This window comes from Thunnus albacares, chromosome 13 (assembly GCF_914725855.1).
Source record: "Thunnus albacares chromosome 13, fThuAlb1.1, whole genome shotgun sequence".
NCBI lineage: Eukaryota > Metazoa > Chordata > Actinopteri > Scombriformes > Scombridae > Thunnus > Thunnus albacares.
In genome coordinates, this window is record NC_058118.1 from 21,770,174 (window position 1) to 21,789,469 (window position 19,296).

At 38.1% G+C, this 19,296-nt stretch overlaps 3 protein-coding genes across 4 annotated transcripts; 1 reads left to right on the top strand and 2 right to left on the bottom strand.

The window, feature by feature from the left end:
* Positions 1–166: 166 nt before the first annotated feature.
* On the top strand, positions 167–9,536 carry c13h5orf24 (chromosome 13 C5orf24 homolog). Of its 2 annotated transcripts, none has more exons than XM_044369572.1 (2): positions 167–492; positions 3,056–9,536. In XM_044369572.1, exon 2 carries the CDS (start codon positions 3,062–3,064, stop codon positions 3,683–3,685), a length of 624 nt encoding a protein of 207 aa, XP_044225507.1. In that variant the 5' UTR covers positions 167–492; positions 3,056–3,061; the 3' UTR covers positions 3,686–9,536. The 2 variants fall into 2 exon arrangements, with proteins under 2 accessions (XP_044225507.1, XP_044225506.1); XM_044369571.1 differs by having other exon boundaries at positions 170–492; positions 3,059–9,536.
* A 587-nt stretch (positions 9,537–10,123) lies between these two features.
* Positions 10,124–12,397, bottom strand: LOC122996241 (tripartite motif-containing protein 16-like). Its single transcript, XM_044371888.1, has one exon. The coding sequence runs from the start codon at positions 12,354–12,356 to the stop codon at positions 10,677–10,679; it is 1,680 nt and encodes a 559-aa protein (XP_044227823.1). The 5' UTR covers positions 12,357–12,397; the 3' UTR covers positions 10,124–10,676.
* A 4,410-nt stretch (positions 12,398–16,807) lies between these two features.
* LOC122995997 (tripartite motif-containing protein 16-like) lies at positions 16,808–18,664 on the bottom strand. The gene has a single exon (XM_044371495.1). The coding sequence runs from the start codon at positions 18,583–18,585 to the stop codon at positions 16,903–16,905; it is 1,683 nt and encodes a 560-aa protein (XP_044227430.1). The 5' UTR covers positions 18,586–18,664; the 3' UTR covers positions 16,808–16,902.
* Positions 18,665–19,296: the final 632 nt, after the last annotated feature.

A 19,296-nucleotide genomic window follows, 5' to 3' on the forward strand; every position in this document is an offset into this window, starting at 1 on the left:
ATGCTTGGTAAGCATTAAAACTGGATTATGACTCTAATTCAGGACAATTAATTAAAAAAAAACATTAAGCAAGTTTTTGAAGCTTTATTTCTGCTTGTAGGATGCAAAATAACAGTTGTAGGATTAAGAAAAAGCAGCGTTTGGATGTTAAAGTGGTTCAGGAGAGGAAGGAGAAAACCCCTCTTCACATCCACGGTTTGGTGTTCTGCGCATGCTCAGACTGCGCTCCCGTCTTATTAATTTTTAATGGAAAATGGCTGCGTTTCTTATCCAAACCTCTGGAGCTCGGAGATAAAAACCCTTCAGACTGAAGCAGCTCGCATCTTGTCAACGTTCACACCCGAAACAATCCGATGCGGTGACCTTACGCCAGCTAGCTGATGTCCTGTGGTGCGAAAATATTTGGGAAAATGGATCGACTCACGCTTTGAGGGATGAAAGAGCATTTTTCTCCTTAACCCTTTCTGCTCCCGAGATCTGCGAACAATCGAGGTACAGTATCGTTAGTGCCAAATGTTGGTGGCCGGAGGGTGTATTTAGGTTCATTATATAGCCTCGACGTGAGCATATAAATCAGATATATGCGCACCTTTTTCCGCTGTTTTACCGAGATTTTTAACCGTTATCTACAAAACCGTTATTCGGGCCAAAATGAGGCTAAATTCAGCCGTTGGTGTTGTACACACACAAGGGGGCAAAAGAAGTGACTCAGAGAGCAGGAGGTTTTGTCGTCTGGACTCAAAGATGAGCAATCCGTGTGTATATATATAAATATTTTTTTTGTGAATGAATATTACTACTGACAGTGTTGTATGTGTAGTAAGTCCACACCTCCTCCTCCTTGCATCCTGTGTCCTCTGCAGAAGAGAGAAGACCGAAATCTCATCAGCAGCAGTCTGTTGTTTTGCTTTTTTGGAAAACTATTTATAGCCTCATGGTTGATTATGAGCTGTGTGTGTGCTGCTGAAACTAAAGAGCGGTAAGGTGTGTAAGCAGTCAGAACTAGTTGTAATCGCAAGGCTATTGTGTTTATGATGCTAGTAGTGAAAAAGAAAGTTCATTACCCCCCCCCCACCTCCCCTCCTCCTCCCTCCCCTCCTCCTCTACAGAGAGGTCAGGGTCAACAGCTGGTGGTGGTTCAGCTTCTTTCTCAATGGCATTTAAGCACCACTTCTGTAATGTGGATGCTTTGTTTTCAAGCTCTTTAAAGATCTCCTTCAGACATGTTTATATGATATACAGTACCAGTTGGTCACACCTTCCCGTTCACATGAATGAGAAAGTGTGTCCAAACTGTTGATTGGTACTATGCATGTATATAAAATAGGAAGTTCAATCATCTTCCTCAAAATGGCATCGACTCCTTCTCTCCCTCATTAAAAATTCCTGAATCTATAAATATGTAAATGAAATGTGTTTCATTTCAGAAGTTTAACTGCTGGATAGAAAATGTCTCCTGCTTCACTGAAAAGTCAGTTCTCAGTGTTTGTGTGCTGGACGTTTCAAGTGTCTTCAACTTACACTTGTGTAACTAGCAAACTATTTGTGATGTCACAAATCATGCTCATAGGCCCACCCCCTTGAACTCTTTTTTTTTCTTTCACTTTCAGCAGATGAATGTGAAAACAGCCTTGTAGTGTCAAACTCTGCACGGTGAAGCTCAAACATCCAACTGTAGGAATAAGAAGAAAAAAAAAACATATTTTCAAGTGGAGGAGGACTTTAAAGTTTGTAATTTTTCAAGTCTGTCTTAAAACAACAGTCAGGTGCCCAAATGAACATTGACACATGTTTTTTCTTGCTGTAATCATTCCACCTGTTCCTACCGACCATTAAGAGGTTTTAATTTTAGTGCCAAATTCCCACTTTCTGTTACTATTCTTCCACTGCAGCTCAATAGAGAAACATTTTCTGGGAAAACACAAAGAGGAGACTGTAAATGTGGCAGATGTCCACTTGATTCGACTAATTTGGACAGCTGGAGCCTCATATTAGCGTCAGATAAACTTTTAAATCCATTTTCCCCAAAATAAAGACTGGATTTTTATCCCCCATGTCACTGTGAGCGCTTTGGACAGAATCTTTTAATGGTCAGTATGAACAGGAGGGATGATTACAGCAAGAAAAACCTGTTTCATTGCTCATATGGGGACCTGACTATTGTTTTAAGACAGACAAATAGTGAGTTTATCCTTTAAATATCCTCTCCAGACATATTTTAAGACATAGAAAAATACTCTGCTTTGATTAATAATTTGTATAATGTGTCTTTTACACAAAAAAGTTCAGTAACCAAGTTAGAAATTACCACCATCCACCCCTTCACCCATGAATATGCAAATATTGTTCATTTCAAAAGTTTAACTACTGGACACAAGATGTCTCCAGTGTATGTGTTTCCACATCCACGTCCAAGTCGCATACTGAACCATGATTGGCTCCAGACTAGTTGTGATGTCACAAATCATGCTTGTACGTGCACGTCTTCAACTCAGATTTGAAGTGAGCACGGAGAAACTTTCCCCCCATTCAGCAGATGGATGTGAAAACAGCCCTCTAGTGTTAAACTCTGCACAGTGAAGCTCAAACATTCTGTTTTTTTTTTTTTGGTTCTTTATTTATAACAGTGATTTATTGTTTGTACATGGATGGGGGGGTGGGTATTTGTATGAAAAGTGCTAGACAAATATAGTCTGATTGATTGAAAAAAAGTAACTATAAGCAAAACACATTTTTCAGTGTTGGGGGGCCTATTTTAACCAATTTTAGGGACCCAGGGATCTTTAAGTAGCCCCCAGGCTCTCTTTAGATTATGGTTTAGGTTAGAAATGAAAAGCGTAAATGTGTCAAACTGATTCTTTGCTCATCTAAACTCTTTCTTCAGTACTGTAATTTAGTTTTTCAGTTCTTAAAAAGAAAAAAACTATATCCATCATATTCATTTTATGGTATCGTAGTATGCAGACAAATGTATTGGCTCTACTGGGAGATATTTGTTCTTTTGCTGTATCTGCGTATGATAATAATACACTTGCAACTTATTTCCGGCTCCTAGCAGAAGATGATGCGCCAGGTGACAAGCAGTGACTTCTGCATGAACAGCAGGCCGTCGTGTCTAGCAGAGGACGGCCACCACCCCGCCTCCCACTTTGACCTGTGCACCTCACAGTCCAACAAGTTCTACCCTCCTCCTCCTCCATCGTCCCTCCAGATGACGCTGGCTCCCATGGCTTTACCCGCCCAGAGCCACAAATCCATGGTGTGCCAGAGACAGGAAATACTCGGGGGTGATCCCCGCTCACCTGCAGAAATACCAGGCATTAAAAGCACTGATCAAGCAGCAGATGATGCCAAGAAGAAGAACAAGGCTGTCGGGAAGACGGGCAGACGTGGAAGGCCCTTGGGAACTACCAAGCTAGCCGGATACAGAACCAGCACGGGACGACCCCTCGGCACCACCAGAGCTGCTGGGTTCAAGACGAGCCCGGGAAGGCCGCTAGGTACAACCAGAGCGGCGGGGTACAAGGTCAGCCCCGGTCGGCCTCCCGGCAGCATCAAGGGCCTCTCTCGCCTCAACAAACTGGCTTACGGTAGCACCTGCAGCGGAGCGGCTTTTCCTTATCCGCTACCGCACAAAGAGATCCTCTGTGAACCCTCCTGCAAAGAGAAGACAGCTAATGAGTAAAGTCTCTGCTCTGTTTCTACGCACCCTCCACCGCTGGAATGAGAGACGCATGTGTACAGGTTTCCTGCCAGATACTGAGGATGATTGTAATCCGTCTGTAAACCAGTCTGCTGCGAGGCGGAGTGGAGGAGATTTTCTATATTCGTGTTGGTGTCATCTGTGTGCCTGCCACCTGATATAATACTGTTAGTTTTACAGTGCTACTGTTGGAGGTCTGTAGTGTATGAAAGGTTTCACTACACATTACTGTATCTGTTTTCCTGGAAAAAAAAATAATACCAGATGTTCATTGCGCAAGGGGTTGACTAATAACTGTAGTGGTAGTTCATGATAAGTATCATTTTTAGTGTGCTATATGTAGCATTTAACACCATTAAATGATCTTAACATTTATTTTAAACACCAGTTCAATGACCATAAACAAAGGAGACCATTGTTGAGAAGATTGATAGAAACTACTAGGGCATTCAACTAGTTCCAGATCTCTGAATCAATGGCCACATCTGATGATCTGATGTTACTCTCTCTGATGTTTGTTTCCCCCTGTTGGAAAAACAACTCAGAGGATGGGAAATTTATAAGTGGGATTGAGAACAGAGTCTTTCTCTTCTTCTGCCAGAGCCATAAAAATAGTGACTGAAAAACAGGTTGATTTAGAGATATATAAAAAAATAAAATGCAAAATAAAGACTGAATGAATAATAAAGAGAAAGGAAATCAGGTCAGTTTGGTTATCAGGCTATTTGCATTCTATTTTATGAACAATGTGTTTTGTTACTTTACAGCCCAAAACGAGCATGGATTTCACATTTTATGCATGTTAATCACACTGCAGTTTCAGTGTCATATTAGCTGCTGTCATTGGATATTCACTCTTGTTCTCTAAACAAACACACGAAGGGTAAGAAGCCAGAGGAGTGACCACATTCTCTTCGCAGCAGAAAGGAAGGAGGTTTGTTTGCTTCATGTAGCTCCTTTATATCACATTTGTAAAACTGGAGGCATCTCACTTTGGATTCAAACTCTTTATTTTGAGTGACTGCTTTTAATTGGAGCAGAAGTTAACTGGATCAGTGAAGTGGTCGGTCAGGGTGCTAAAGTATAATCTGATTTCCTGTTTGAAACCAAAAACGAAAAGTGCCTTGGTCAACGGCACTTCAACTCACCCTTACTCACCTTCACATACATACGTTTGTTGTGAGAAATAACATAAACCAATTTTTAAAACTAAAATAGCAAACTAAAATATGCATAAACATTGTCAGCAACTCCCACTAAATATTTTTTTTTTCCTTTTGACCTGCTAAAACATTTGCTCATATGGATCACGGTTGTCTTGTTTTTCCATTTGTTAAAGTTGTCCATTTGGATTTGGAGTTTGGTTTATGCTCAGCCTGTTACTGCACCATTCTTCCAATACCTGAGTTTTCACTCCTAAATAAAACAACCTTCAATTACAATTCATTTCATTTAAATGAGGGAATACTTAAAAATAAGTAAAATTTCAATATCTGACAGGTTTTTATTCTTGTTGCTACAGGCACAATTCATTTGGTACTCAAAAAGTTCTCAAAGTTCTTCACCCAGCCCCAATCTTGTCATCCTGAAAATTCTCTCTGGGCATTGTTTCTAAAAAAGTCACTTTTGTAGTTATTATCAAATCTGACACACAAAAGTTGTATTTTTATTTTACATTCTCAACTCTCACGACAAAATCTGGCCTCATCAGCTCAGTTCAGAATCATTGCGACTGTGTTAATATATGTATATATACAGCATACTTTACTTTAAAAGGGACATTTGTAATGTGATGTCTCGTCACATTGAGGGGAAAGTCTGTCACCCAAAGAATTACCGTGTCTTTTGTGTTATCCAACATAATCACTGGCTGCATTATCTGGAGTAAACATGGATGCAAACTTGACTAATAAGCGAAATTCAAGTATGTATGTCGCTGTAATGTTACATCCCAAGAAAACGAGCAGATTGATATTCTAAATATCAACTTATCTGTAACGTGGATGTATCACTGTATGCACTGACTATGATTGATATGGCAGTTCCATTGTAGTTATAAGACATATTTACAAAAACTATATTTGATATATTTGTGTGACAGACATTTACTGAACTAAAGCCTCAAATATTGATATTCTTCCTCCAGATAAAAATGTTCTTCCTAGATATTTTGGTGCTCATTTTAGTCAGTTGAGTCGTGAACAAATGAGACTCTCCGATTTTTACACTGTGAACCGTCTTGTTAGATTAGAAAAATCATCCTCTTCAATACACGCCAGAAATAAATAACTCATAGCTACGTCTGTGAAAGCTTATGGAGCATTTATAACCACTAGCACTGGTGTGAGACAGAGACTACCAATCATCTCATTCATGGTCTCATTTGTTTACAATGGTCACACCAAGATGTAAGAATTTGACAATTATGTGTTGACATTTTAATTGCTTCTTAAATTGCACAGCCAATCGTTTAAAAAAAAAAAAAATCGTATGGTATGTCTTATCAATCTTTCAAGTTTTGATTTGAACAATGGCAAGGTGAAGTCATGTGTTTTTTTAATGTTGATATTTATTAATGTTTTTTGTTTTTTTTTAAGGTATCATAACCCTGTAGGACACTTGAATCTGACTGTTGGGGAATCATGTGTTTTTGTGAAATGCTGATGTAAAATTACATGACGTAATTTAGTACAAACAGGATTCAGACAGAAATGAAGAGATGCATTCTTCGTTTAATATTTCACAACATGCTTTATGCACCGTAAATAGATCATAAACAGTCTAGTCAAATATGATTTTGATCCAGAATAACCAATTGGCTATTCAAGTTTTTAAGCAAAAGAGGTTTTGTGCAAACTTTTAAAATTTTACAACTTTCACTCATGAACATTCAGTTTCTCAGTTATTATTCATACAATCCTGAGAGAAAGAAAAACCATCGCTTCACTGAGTCGCTCTCTGGTGTGAACAACTTAAATCAAAATAACATGACGAAATTTCAAACGGTTAAATTTGGTGCAATAATCTGTCGTATGTATTGTACTGTGGTAACTTTGATACTATCAATTTTTATTATTGTTGTATTTTGATACTTGTGTACAAGGCCTTCTATCACTTGTTCTGTTGATGTGTGTAGTGTTATCAGAAGTTACTGAAACGTCACATGAAAACATCACCCTCCTTTACCAAAGAATATTATGTTCTCTGACTGTAGGCATTGATGCTATTTGATTTTAAAAATATATATATATTCCAACATCTCACAAAATAACCATTAGCATGAAAGTTTTTGTGTAAACTATAAATGAAAAAAAAAACACACTTGGAGACCACTATCCCATAAAAGATAGTATGATTGTTTGGATCAGTAAAAAGAACCTTTAAATTGTCACATCTGAAGCTGCAGGTGAATGGTTCAGATGATTAAAATGACAGTTTCTTGAATGCATTGTAAATTGCTGTACGTTGACAATGTAAACGCAATTCCTTCCATTTCATTGTTTTTATTCCCATCTGTTATTCTTTTGAAAGTAATTCTCTTTTTTTATATATAATTCATATGTAGTCATGTCTGACATTTAATATATCTTTTATTTGAGGTTATGGCTGACTGGGTGCCTGGCTGTCTCACATTCTGAAGTTTGTGTTTTTGTACACAACATGATTATTAAGTTGTATTTATTCTTTTTTTTTCACTCATATTGTTTTTTTTAGGCTTTAGGAGCACACAGGAAGATGGCAGGATGCAAAGTTAGCTAGAAATCCCTTTTCACAGAAGACATTTTTACATGTCCCAGCAGGAAAAACACAGGTGTAAATAATCAAATTAATGATGGCTGAAACCCATTTAGCTGTTTTAGCTTCAGGGTCCTGCTATTGTGCATGCTGGCTCACTGTTAGGCTTACTGGGACACTTGAATAGAACAGAGCCATCATTAATGTTATTAGTAACACCTGTGATTTTCCTCCAAGTCAAAATGTCTGCTGTGAAAAATGTCTTTCCTGCTCCATCTCCCAGGTAACCCTTGTTCTACCACATTTTTGCAACTTAATGGCTGAAACATGTTCTTGGGTATATTTGTGTCCATTATCTAAGCTAAAGAATTATTATCTTTTTTGTTACTCTTGAACAGCTAGAGCTTACATGAGGTTTTGACAGCGTGTTAGTGGAGCAGCGGCTTCTGTGACTCATTGCAATCTCTGATGGGAGGTTTCTTTCTAAAAAGAGTGAAATGTGTTCCTGGGGGCTACTAACCAAATCCTTGAAGATCCACAAGGGTCTTGGGCTTGTGGGAAATGGTGTTTGATAAATGCAGCTAAAAACAGAAATGACTGAATGTTTTTTAAAATGTATCATTCTCGACATATGGAGTGAACACCGTCCTGTTGATCCTGCAAGATTATGTTGTAAAGTTGGATTTTGGATCATTTGCGTTTTTACAAATGTAATCTTCATTGAGGTTTTCTCACATCTTCAGCCGTCCATGATTTAATGGGATATATTGTCATTTTTGAATACTAACAAATTATTGTTGTATTGTCTCGGGTAATATTATGAATTGTGCAAAGTTTACCTTTCAGCACAGTAGTAGTAGATACTTGTTTAGCTCAGAAAATGAATATAAAACCCCAGGAACATGTTTCAGCTCATTAGAAAGACAGAGGTGGCTTAACTAAGGGTTTTGTATGGTTACGGTTTGGGCAGCTGGTTAAAATGTCATTTTAGCCTGCAGCCCAAACCACAACCTTGACATATAAAAAGCCCCCCCCCCCCCCCCCCCCCCCCAACCTATTTTGTGGAAAGGGATGTCATGATGGCATTGGAAGAGGCAGCATTTAAACATAATATCTACTGAAATATAAGAATTAAATCTTGATTTTACATGGGAATATACAGAGAACCCTTACAATCCTCAAGATTAACTAACATTTCAGCCTTTATTGTATTTCATTGGTACACTGAAACCTGAGGCAGTAGCCTGCTTTGCTCGGTTGATAATCCAGCGTTGGGCTTGGGTAAAAATTTTAATAGAACTTCCTTCTCCATAAGAACGCTTCAACAGCACAATCATTTTGTATTTTTGTTAGCCTGTCATGGTATCCCAGATGTTTGGCTTACTACACTGTTAACAGACTTGTTCTAAAAGGTTAAAATCAAAGAGCATGTAATGTTAACGGGGTGATGACTGATTGAATTTGCCAGCATTTTAACACACTGAAGTTAATCTGTTTCACTATGTAGCTCTGAGTTATAATGTAAAATACTTTGTTAAATCTAAGAACCTGGTGTAAGAAATCATATGTTACTGAAAACAATTTATTTTCCCAATTTTGTTTACTTGATGGAGGGCGCTGACATTTTGGATCTTGACTCTTAAGGAGAACCAAAATGAAAGATGGTGTTGATATAAAGCAACTAAAGGTATGATGATGGAACGTGGATCACCTTAAATAGACTAAATAATCAATTAATAGTTAATTTATTGACAGTCCTGTCATTTTTAGCTGTAATACTACATATTAAATCAGTGCTGACAAAAGACACAGATATTAATAGTTTGTGTTATATTTGCTATTTTCATTCTTTTTTGAGTGTTTTTTCTCTCACCATCTTCAGCATTAAATCAACACATGGTCTGTTGTCTGTAAATGATTTAAAAAAAATATTACTTCACATTTTGAGTGTTTTTGAGGAGACGTGATGCCCAGTTATTACTAAAGTGTGATTGGCGAAGCCGTTAAAGCTTTGTATAATTCCCATTTTATTCCTGCATGATTGTTGTGGAATGTTCAAAAGTTGTGTAATAAATCTGAAAGTAACACCGTTTGTTGACAAGTTGTTTTGAAATGTTTCCTTTGCAAACATTTCACAAACTTAAAATCAATATCATGATTATGCTTTTCTGGTGAAATTACCTGTCACCTCCACCATAAAGTTGAGGTTATTTGATCACTTGATTGATCTCTCTGAGTGTTTGTCTGATACCAAAATATCTGGAAAAACTGACGATCAGAAAGAAATGTGTTCTGTAACGAGTACTGCAAAATTCTTGCCCTCCAGAAAGTCTTATGGGCAGGTGTGTCGGATCATAAACTAAAAGTGTGAAAAGACCAAAACATCACACACACTGTCGATCACTTCTAATCACTTTATTAACAATGTTTAGGTCCTCAGACCTTCATCAGTCAAGATTCAAGAAATTTAATACAAAAACTATTGATTTTTGTGATATATTACAGTGAAAGAAGCAATATACAGCATTTGAAGTGAAATCTAAAACATGTTGTCTGTGCAAAGTTTTTTCATGTACTTTTACTATTTATTTATTTCTAGAATCTTCCTAAAAATCTTTAACATGTAAAAATACCTGAAGTCACACTTGCAAAAATGATTTTTTTTTTTAAATTAAAAATTATATATACTACCACAGAGTACTGTACCAACTTTTACTAATGTTTTGTCATGTACTTTTTAGGTAATGTTATACATTATTTTTTAAAAAAAATTAAAAAACAGAAATGCAATTTTGCAATATCATTACAAGAGCTAGTATGCTGCACAGACAGCAGTAGACTAAAAAGTAAACATTAAATCTCACAAATTACATTCATGAAGGACAAAAATTACATTGCTTAGAGGATATTACAATCATTTGACAAATGCTTTTGTCTAAAGCGAAAAACAAAAATCCAAATACATATATATGTTTATTACAGACAGTACATTATTTATTTTGTAGTTTAAATTAAGCCCATTTATATAATCACCAAATTAAATTTTAAGTAGAGCAAAAACTGAATTGTTATTAGACATTTGCATAATATTTTTCATTTTTTGTAGCAAATTCACAGTTCTACTAGATCGTAGTGCCACCCATGATGTTCAATCTCTAAGAGATGCAGTGTAGACGCACTCTAACAAATACCACATAGCACCACAGATAAACAGCACAACATCTCACTGTGTAATAACTCATTTATACTTGAGATCACATAACTCAGCAGTGTCTCCAGCAAGATTTGGAAGCCAAAATCCAGGATAGAGAGGCTGAGTGAATGTAGTCTGGACTCTGTGGAGGAGAGTCAAGGTTTCAGAAACACTGTAGAAAGACAGAATACCTGCACTGTGATCCAGGTACACTCCGACTCTGGAGGACAAAGGACCTGAGATGGGAGTTAAGATATCGTTATGTCTGAATTGATAACCTCTGCTGTAACATTCTAATGTCCATGACTTTTCATTTAATCCAAATCCACATTTGTCCATGGTCCCTGTTCTGCTAATATCCTTGTATGCAACTGCTATATAAACCTCCCCGCTCCACTCCACCTCCCAGTAACAACGTCCAGTCAGACCCTCTCTACTAAGGACCTGCCACATTTCTAAGAATCTGTCTGGGTGACTTGAATATAACTGTTCTACTGCCATTAATGTTGCTTTTTTGTTGCTCTCACACAGTGACAAAAGTGTGTGTGCTGTATTAGGATCCAATGTGATTTTCTGTGAATATCTCAAAAACTCAGCTCTGGTCTTGGGCTCGTCTTGTGCCATTAAAACATCCACTTCAGTCACTGTCTGTGAGATTTTTGTCCATTCTTCACTCAGAACAGCCTGCAGTTTAGTTGTGGCCTCTGACACAGCTGTAGTCACATCCTCAAAGTACCGGAGAGAACAGATATTGATGCTGGGTAAGTCTGTAGATTCACTCACTTGAGAGAGTGAGGGGTAGTTGTTTAGAAAATGAAGGTGATCTTCTGTGTGCGAGAGCTGGTCCAGCTCAGCATCTTTCCTCCTCAGCTCACTTATCTCCAGGTGCATCTTCTCCTCAAGCTCTTTAACTAGACTCACTTCATATTTCTGCTGAGATCTGATCTGCTGCTTCACTTCAGAGCTTCTTTTCTCAATGAGACAGATCAAATTCTTGAAGATTTTCTCACTGTCATTCACAGCCTTATCAGCAGACAGATTGATACCCTCCACCTCTTGTTGAAGCACTTTCACGTCTTTCTCTCGGTCCTGGATTCTCTGTTGGATTTTTTGCTGACTCACTCCCAGCTGTGTCTGCTTCTCAGCCCTTTCTGCTGCAGCTGAGACTGTGTCGTGGCCTTTATGTTCATCCATGGAGCAGAGATAACAGATACACTGCTGATCAGTGCGGCAGAAAATCTTCATCACCTCGTCGTGGTGAGAGCAGATGTTCTCCTGAAGCTTTAAAGTAGCTTCAACCAGCTTGTGTTTTTTTAAAAGCGCTACATCATAGTGAGGCTGGAGGTGTTGCTCACAGAAAGAAGCCATACACATCAGACAGGACTTGACAGCTTTCAGCTTCCTCTCAGTGCAGTAATCACAGGCCACGTCTCCAGGTCCCGCATAGCACCGATCAGGTGGAGCAGCATTGAGTCCTACTTTCTTTAGTTCCTCCACTAACTCTGCTAACATGGTGTTTTTCACCAGGACAGGCCTTGGTGTGAATCTCTGCCTGCACTGAGGGCAGCTGTAGATTTTCTTTTGATCTTCCACATCCCAGCAGTCTTTAATACAGCTCATGCAGTAGCTGTGCCCACAAGGAATAGTTACTGGATCTTTCAGAAGATCCAGACAGATCGAACAGCTCAGTTTTTCTCGGTTCAGCTGAATCACTTGCTGCGCCATTTCTTCTCTAGACGACAGTGAATGTCAGTGAGTTTCACTTTCTTTTACCGGGTAAAAGCTGTGATCACGTTCATTCGCTGATCTGCAGCGTATGGGCTTTTCAGCTGTTGCATTTCATCACATGGTGTTTACACCCATCCTTACACTGGCAGATCTGTGAAAGGGGAGGGAACTAAAATATCTCAACTGAATGCAGTTTCTGTGGGGGTGGGGTTATACATTTGTGCTTCATTCCAGGTAGAGGAGTTGGCTGAGAACTGCAGTGTGTCTTTAGTCTTCCATTATAGTCTACAGTTCAGATAACTACAGAATAAAAATGGACTACATACACTGGGAACTACACTGATATAAACAACACCCTTCATATCCAAAATGAAACTCAACGTGCTTTACATAAAGAGTAATGACAGAGCAGACCATTTAGACAATTAAAACTTCAAATACATCCAAAAAATGAGGGAAAAGAGGATAAAATACTAATAAAATACAGTTTGAATAAATGCTTACAAGCCTCAGTTGATATTTCTCTTCTCAGATCCAGCAGTAGAGAATTTGACATCTTGGATTCAGAACTACAAATGGCGGCTTTACTGTAGGTGTTTGTCTTGTTTGGTAAAGTGAGCAGCAGAGAGTTTGTGGATATAAGGGACATATCTTTGCATCATGTCAACCAATTGTCAGGGGCAAGTCTATGAATGCATTTACAGACAAGCCAATGCATTTCCATCACCGTAGGGTACTGGAGGAATACAATTTACCGAGCTTTGAGAATTTTAGATTATTCTTAAATTTGTGCCTAGTTTATAAAATTTTTAATGGTTTGGCCCCTCCTCCACTATGTGACTTTGTGTACACTCACTCAGTAAGTCCTCTATATAAGATTTTACCATACCATTTCATCGCACTGCATTTGGGCAATCAGCTTTCTCTGTTAAAGCCACAACTCAGTGGAACGTCCTACCTGATGATATGAAGAACTGTAGTTCAATCAATACATTCAAGGCCAAATTAAAAAATCTACTAAAGACCAATCAGCTCTGTGACCACTGAGTCTAAACTTCATCTATGGTCTTCTCATCAGTGCAGGTAGTCTTGCTTTTAATTTGACAAGTTAAATTATCAATTTCTAATTGACATTGTGGGTGTATGTGATGTGCTGTTGTGTGTAGCTTTGTATTTTGTATTTTGTATGGTGTGTTCTATGTGTTTTTTTTCTTTGTACTGTTTGTTGTTGTGCTGTTGTATGTTTTGATTGTGGCGAACTGCGGATGTAAATTAGTTTCGAGCTAACTCCAGTGCAGTGTATCTTTTATGTTAAAAACTGTACACTGTCCCAATCAATAAATACAATCAAAAAAAATACAAGTATCACACAGAAAAAAAACACTCAAAAAACAATGAAAACAGCAAATATAACACAAACTATTAATATCTGTGTCTTTTGTCAGCACTGATTTAATATGTAATATTACAGCTAAAAATGACTGTCAATAAATTAACTATCAATTGATTATTTAGTCTATTTAAGGTGATCCACGTTCCATCATCATACCTTTAGTTGCTTTATATCAACACCATCTTTCATTTTGGTTCTCCTTAAGAGTCAAGATCCAAAATGTCAGCGCCCTCCATCAAGTAAACAAAATTGGGAAAATAAACTGTTTTCAGTAACATATGATTTCTTACACCAGGTTCTTAGATTTAACAAAGTATTTTACATTATAACTCAGAGCTACATAGTGAAACAGATTAACTTCAGTGTGTTAAAATGCTGGCAAATTCAATCAGTCATCACCCCGTTAACATTACATGCTCTTTGATTTTAACCTTTTAGAACAAATCTGTTAACAGTGTAGGAAGCCAAACATCTGGGATACCATGACAGGCTAACAAAAATACAAAACAAGTGTGCTGTTGAAGCGTTCTTATGGAGAGAGAAGTTCTGCTAAAATTTTTACCCAAGCCCAACGCTGGATTATCAACCGAGCAAAGCAGGCAACTGCCTCAGGTTTTTGTGTACCAATAAAACACAATAAAGGCTGAAATGTTAGTTAATCTTGAGGATCTGTCATGTAAGGGTTCTCTGTATATTCTCATGTAAAATCTAGATTCAATTCTTATATTTCAGTAGATATTATGTTTAAATGCTGCCTCTTCCAATGCCGTCCTGACGTCCCTTTCCACAAAATGGGTTGGGGGGGGGGGGGGGGGGGGGAGCTTTTCACACATCAAGGTTGTGGTTTGGGCTGCAGGCTAAAATGACATTTTAACCAGCTGCCCAAACCATAACCATACAAAACCCTTAGCTAAGCCACCTCTGTCTTCCTAACGAGCTGAAACATGTTCCTGAGATTTTACCACTGGACTAAACTAACTAACTGTATATAAAGTAGTTGAAACTAGCTCCACCTCCAGCAGCTACAACAGTAACATGCTGCTCTAACACTGATGCTTCAGTATTAATAATCTAATAATGTCATATATAATAATATATCAGTCAGAGAGACCAAACCACTACTTTTACTTTAATACTTTTGCTGCTAATACTTATGTACTTTTTGATAAAAGTGACAGCATTGTTAATAAAAGTTTCTAAATCTTTTCACAGTTTCAGTTTCAGCTGTAAATTCTAGGCTAAGCAAAGAGTGTGATTCTTGTATTTGTCTGTAAATGCATTCATGGACTTTCCCCTGACAATTGGTTGACATAATACAAAGATGTGTCCCTTATATCAACAAACTCTCTGCTGCTCACTTTACCAAACAAGACAAACAGTAAAGCTGCCGTTTGTAGTTCTGGACTCAAAATGACAAATTCTCCACTGCTTGATCTGAGGAGAGAAATATCAACTGAGGCTTGTAAGCATTTATTCAAACTTTATGTCATTAATATTTTATTTATATTTTTAATATCTTATCCTTCTCCCCCTCATTTTTTGGATGTATCTTGAAGTTTTAATTGTCTAAATGGTCTGCTCTTAATTTTATTTTATTTTCAGCCATTACTCTCTATATAAAGCACGCTGAGCTCCATTATGCATATGAAAGGTGTTGTATAAATGGAGTTCCCAGTGTATGTAGTCCATTTTTATTCCGCAGTTATCTGAACTGTAGACTATAAAGGAGGACTAAAGACACACTGCACTTCTCCAGTCACTCCTCTTCTTGGAATGTAACACAACTTCATAATCCCTCCTTCTTCACCTCTTCATAGAAACTCTGTTCAGAGTCCATTCAGTTGAGATATTTTAGTTCCCTCCCCTTTCATGGATCTGCCAGTGTAAGGATGGGTGAAAACACCAAAAAATATTACTTCACATTTTGAGTGTTTTTGAGGAGACGTGATGCCCAGTTATTACTAAAGTGTGATTGGCGAAGCCGTTAAAGCTTTGTATAATTCCCATTTTATTCCTGCATGATTGTTGTGGAATGTTCAAAAGTTGTGTAATAAATCTGAAAGTAACACCATTTGTTGACAAGTTGTTTTGAAATGTTTCCTTTGCAAACATTTCACAAACTTAAAATCAATATCATGATTATGGTTTTCTGGTGAAATTACCTGTCACCTCCAACATAAAGTTGAGGTTATTTGATCACTTGATTGATCTCTCTGAGTGTTTGTCTGATACCAAAATATCTGGAAAAACTGACGATCAAAAAGAAATGTGTTACGTAACAAGTACTGCAAAATTCTTGCCCTCCAGAAAGTCTTATGTGCAGGTGTGTCGGATCATAAACTAAAAGTGTGAAAAGACCAAAACATCACACACACTGTCGATCACTTCTAATCACTTTATTAACAATGTTTAGGTCCTCAGACCTTCATCAGACAAGATTCAAGAAATTTAATACAAAAACTATTGATTTTTGTGATATATTACAGTGAAAGAAGCAATATACAGCATTTGAAGTGAAATCTAAAACATGTTGTCTGTGCAAAGTTTTTTCATGTACTTTAACTATTTATTTATTTCTAGGATCTTGGAAATAATCTTCCTTAAAATTTTTAACATGTAAAAATACCTGAAGTCACACTTGCAAAAATGATTTTTTTTTTTTAATTAAAAATTATATATACTACCACAGAGTACTGTACCAACTTTTACTAATGTTTTGTCATGTACTTTTTAGGTAATGTTATACATTATTTTCAAAAAAAATTAAAAAACAGAAATGCAATTTTGCAATATCATTACAAGAGCTAGTATGCTGCACAGACAGCAGTAGAGTAAAAAGTAAACATTAAATCTTACAAATTACATTCATGAAGGACAAAAATTACATTGCTTAGAAGATATTACAATCATTTGACAAATGCTTTTGTCTAAAGCGACAAACAAAAATCCAAATACACATATATATGTTTATTACAGACAGTACATTATTTATTTTGTAGTTTAAATTAAGCGCATTTATATAATCACCAAATTAAATTTTAAGTAGAGCACCCATGATGTTCAATCTCTAAGAGATGCAGTGTAGACGCACTCTAACAAATACCACATAGCACCACAGATAAACAGCACAACATCTCATTGTGTAATAACTCATTTATACTTGAGATCACACAACTCAGCAGTGCCTCCAAGAGGATTTGGAAGCCAAAATCCAGGATAGAGAGGCTGAGTGAACGTGGTCTGGACTCTGTGGAGGAGAGTCATGGTTTCAGAGACACTGTAGAAAGTCAGAATACCTGCACTGTGATCCAGGTACACTCCGACTCTGGAGGACAGAGGACCTGAGATGGGAGTTAAGATATTATTATGTCTGAATTGAGTTGAACCTCTGCTGTTACATTCTAATGCCCAAGACTTTTCATTGAATCCAAATCCGCATTTGTCCCTAGTCCCTGTTCTGCTACTATCCTTGTATGCAACTGCTATATAAACCGTCCCGCTCCACTTCACCTCCCAGTAACAACGTCCAGTCAGACCCTCTCTACTAAGGACCTGCCACATTTCTAAGAATCTGTCTGGGTGACTTGAATATAACTGTTTTACTGCCATTAATGTTGCTTTTTTGTTGCTCTCACACAGTGACAAACGTGTGTGTGCTGTATTAGGATCCAATGTGATTTTCTGTGAATATCTCAAGAACTCGGCTCTGGTCTTGGGCTCGTCTTGTGCCATTAAAACATCCACCTCAGTCACTGTCTGTGAGATTTTTGTCCATTCTTCACTCAGAACAGCCTGCAGTTTAGTTGTGGCCTCTGACACAGCTGTAGTCACATCCTCAAAGTACCAGAGAGAACAGATATTGATGCTGGGTAAGTCTGTAGATTCACTCACTTGAGAGAGTGAGGGGTAGTTGTTTAGAAAATGAAGGTGATCTTCTGTGTGAGAGAGCTGGTCCAGCTCAGCATCTTTCCTCCTCAGCTCACTTATCTCCTGCTGCATCTTCTCCTCAAGCTCTTTAACTCGACTTACTTCAGTTTTCTGCTGAGATCTGATCTGCTGCTTCACTTCAGAGCTTCTTTTCTCAATGAGACAGATCAACTCCTTGAAGATTTTCTCACTGTCATTCACAGCCTTATCAGCAGACAGATTGATAGCCTCCACCTCTTGTTGAAGCACTTTCACGTCTTTCTCTCGGTCCTGGATTCTCTGTTGGATTTTTTGCTGACTCACTCCCAGCTGTGTCTGCTTCTCAGCCCTTTCTGCTGCAGCTGAGACTGTGTCGTGGCCTTTATGTTCATCCATGGAGCAGAGATAACAGATACACTGCTGATCAGTGCGGCAGAAAATCTTCATCACCTCGTCGTGGTGAGAGCAGATGTTCTCCTGAAGCTTTAAAGTGGCTTCAACCAGCTTGTGTTTCTTTAACGGTGGTACATCATAGTGAGGCTGGAGGTGTTGCTCACAGAAAGAAGCCATACACACCAGACAGGACTTGACAGCTTTCAGCTTCCTCTCAGTGCAGTAATCACAGGCCACGTCTCCAGGTCCCGCATAGCACCGATCAGGTGGAGCAGCATTGAGTCCTACTGTCTTTAGTTCCTCCACTAACTCTGCTAACATGGTGTTTTTCACCAGGACAGGCCTCGGTGTGAAGCTCTGCCTACACTGAGGGCAGCTGTAGATTTTCTTTTGATCTTCCACATCCCAGCAGTCTTTAATACAGCTCATGCAGTAGCTGTGCCCACAAGGAATAGTTACTGGATCGTTCAGAAGATCCAGACAGATCGAACAGCTCAGTTTTTCTCGGTTCAGCTGAATCACTTGTTGCGCCATTTCTTCTCTAGACGACAGTGAATGTCAGTGAGTTTCACTTTCTTTTACCAGGTAAAAGCTGTGCTCACGTTCATTCGCTGATCTGCATCGTATGGGCTTTTCAGCTGTTGCATTTCATCACATGGTGTTTTCACCCATCCTTACACTGGCAGATCTGTGAAAGGGGAGGGAACTAAAATATCTCAACTGAATGCAGTTTCTATGGGGGGCGGGGTTAAACAATGGTGCTTCATTCCAGGTAGAGGAGTTGCTTGAGAACTGCAGTGTGTCTTTAGTCTTCCATTATAGTCTACAGTTCAGATAACTACAGAATAAAAATGGACTACATACACTGGGAACTACACTGATATAAACAACACCCTTCATATCCAAAATGCAACTCAACGTGCTTTACATAAAGAGTAATGATAGAGCTTCAAATACATCCAAAAAATGAGGGAAAAGAGGATAAATCGCTTCTTAAATATCTTATATTTCAATAGATATTATGCTTAAATGCTCAAGGTTGTGGTTTGGGCGCAGGCTAAAATGACATTTTAACCAGCTGCCCAAACCATAACCATATGAAACCCTTAGCTAAGTCACCTCTGTCTTCCTAACAAGCTGAAACATGTTCCTGAGATTTTACCACTGGACTAAACTAACTAACTGTATATAAAGTAGTTGAAACTAGCTCCACCTCCAGCAGCTACAACAGTAACATGCTGCTCT

Bases quoted from the DNA above. Each gene is read 5' to 3' on its own strand.
- c13h5orf24 (XM_044369572.1), top strand. From the start codon at position 3,062: ATGATGCGCCAGGTGACAAGCAGTGACTTCTGCATGAACAGCAGGCCG.
- LOC122996241 (XM_044371888.1), bottom strand. From the start codon at position 12,356: ATGGCGCAGCAAGTGATTCAGCTGAACCGAGAAAAACTGAGCTGTTCG.
- LOC122995997 (XM_044371495.1), bottom strand. From the start codon at position 18,585: ATGGCGCAACAAGTGATTCAGCTGAACCGAGAAAAACTGAGCTGTTCG.